Here is a 2,027-nt window from a genome sequence, read left to right as displayed (position 1 = left end):
CTCGATCCATGACTTGAAGAAGGTAGTGTAGCAGGTGGGATCTGCAGACATATGTGTGCAACTTAGGCCAATGGCTAGACCTTCACCTTCAAAGTCATTGATCTGCAAAGAACAACAAAGAATAAGATATTAATAGCCAAGAAGAGGCTCGGAGAACTTTTGGTAAGTGGGGGCTTAATGCACCACAACCTCATCAACTGCGCCGCGCTACACAATTGTTGTTCAAATGTTTCTCTTTACAATTCACCTTATGTTACAACACAGGAAATTCCATAGTATTTTTTTTTTTTTTTAGGTGTATGATTTTTTTTATTAAAGAACAAGAAACAAAAACAACACATCATCATGATGACTGGATAAGGGAAAACCCAAACTAAAGAAACAAAACAATCTTTAAAAGGGTAAAAAGCAGGGAGAGGGAAGAAACAACTTGCAAAAGGGAGGATTCATCAAAAAGGAGGGGAAAGAATAAGGTCAACCACAAAGTAAGTTCTCACTCTTTCGAATTAAGGCTGCATTTGGTATCATTTATGAAGCTTGTTTCTATTTAAAAAAAAAATTGGTAAAACACAAAAGTCAAAAAGAGATCAAGAGTCATTTATGTGTTTTGGCAAAAAATGATTTTCAGTTGTTTTTGAATTGGACTTTAAAGAGCATGTGCGGCTCAATATGGAAGGGTAAAGTAGTCATTTGTTTTGTAATTAGAAATCCAAGTCCCTTGCCCCCTCTTCTTCAGTCCAAAGCAGAGAAAGAGAGTTATAAGAAAGATGGGTGAAGAGAATCTCTTCACCCGTTACTTTAAAAAATTATTTTGCACATAGAGATACCAAACATTTTCTCACAAAAAATCATTTTTGTCAAGTAATTACCAAAACATTTTTATGTTTTGATAAAAAATAGTTTTAATTAATGATTTTTGGTAAATAGATAAAAATAAAAAAGAAAAATGATACCAAAGAGGGCCTAAGGTAGTATGAAAAAAATCTTATTAAAACTCCATCGAGAAGTCACTAGAATCATCATTTTTTTCATGGCGATCCAAAGGAGCTTTAGAGTCGTATAGAAGGCTGGAAGAAGAACAAAGCCGCCAATCGGAAGTGTGAAGGAAACAAGATTCTAAGATTAGATCCATCGTGGCATCACTTTAATATGAATTTTGAAAACTCCTCCAAAGAAGCAAGTTAGAGATAAAACCATCTCCACCTGATTCATTAGGTTTTACCACCCACCAAGTGCTAGCTTCGTAACACCCAAGGTTATTTACTGGCCTGTCTTAATCCTCAAGTTTTATTTGAAACATAATCGTAGTATGAAGATTAAATAAAAAAAATGAAAAAAAAAAAAAAAAACCCTCTTAATCCATGTGATTTGACCATTTGATTGGATTAAAAAAGAATATTTCTGATCTTAGACAAAGGGTGGGAGCTAATGACATTTCAGAAGTCTGCAAATCAACTTAAATGAAGTAAGAAATAAAAAAAAAAATGTCATAACTAGTGCACAAGGCTCTGTCCATTGCAGGGCCTGAGAAAGGTCATAATGTTTGTAAAAATTACCTCTGTTTCATAGAGAGGTTGTTTCCTTACTCAAATCTATAATCATTAGGTCATAATGGAGTAACCTCCCCATTTATTAAACAAGGATCTAACCTGACAGTTGTTTGACTGACTCAGCCGGACGCATTTAAAGCTCATTTAGAGCCTATTTATTAAGCCAGACATATTTAAAGCCTCTTTAGAACGGTTGAGAGATAAATGTCTCATTACTGGTTTAACCAGATTATTGATAGTCTACTTAAAAATCTGATCAATTGATTATAAATGTGACCATAACTATGAGGATCGATTACTTAAACGGGTTATGTCATGATGAGAGATCCTAAAATGATGAAGACCGATTAAACCAATCAAAACTGGACTGATCAACCGGACCCGATCTGAACCGACCCGGACGGACCGATTGACAGCCCTAAGCCTACCTGAGGCTACAGATCCCACTCTTCCCGCCCCTCCCCCTCCCCCTCCCCC

General features: G+C 35.8%; 1 protein-coding gene across 1 annotated transcript in view; it reads right to left on the bottom strand.

Annotated features, from left to right (window-relative positions):
- The window catches only part of LOC122074733 (protein ECERIFERUM 26-like), a gene marked incomplete at its 3' end in the record, with an annotated part of 2,713 nt that continues 686 nt past the window's right edge, over positions 1-2,027 (bottom strand). The window contains 1 exon segment of the mRNA XM_042639684.1: positions 1-102. Coding sequence (XP_042495618.1) covers positions 1-102 — 102 coding nt within the window.

This window comes from Macadamia integrifolia, chromosome 3 (assembly GCF_013358625.1).
Source record: "Macadamia integrifolia cultivar HAES 741 chromosome 3, SCU_Mint_v3, whole genome shotgun sequence".
Taxonomy (NCBI): Eukaryota; Viridiplantae; Streptophyta; class Magnoliopsida; order Proteales; family Proteaceae; genus Macadamia; species Macadamia integrifolia.
This window is presented reverse-complemented; position numbering and strand designations above follow the sequence as displayed.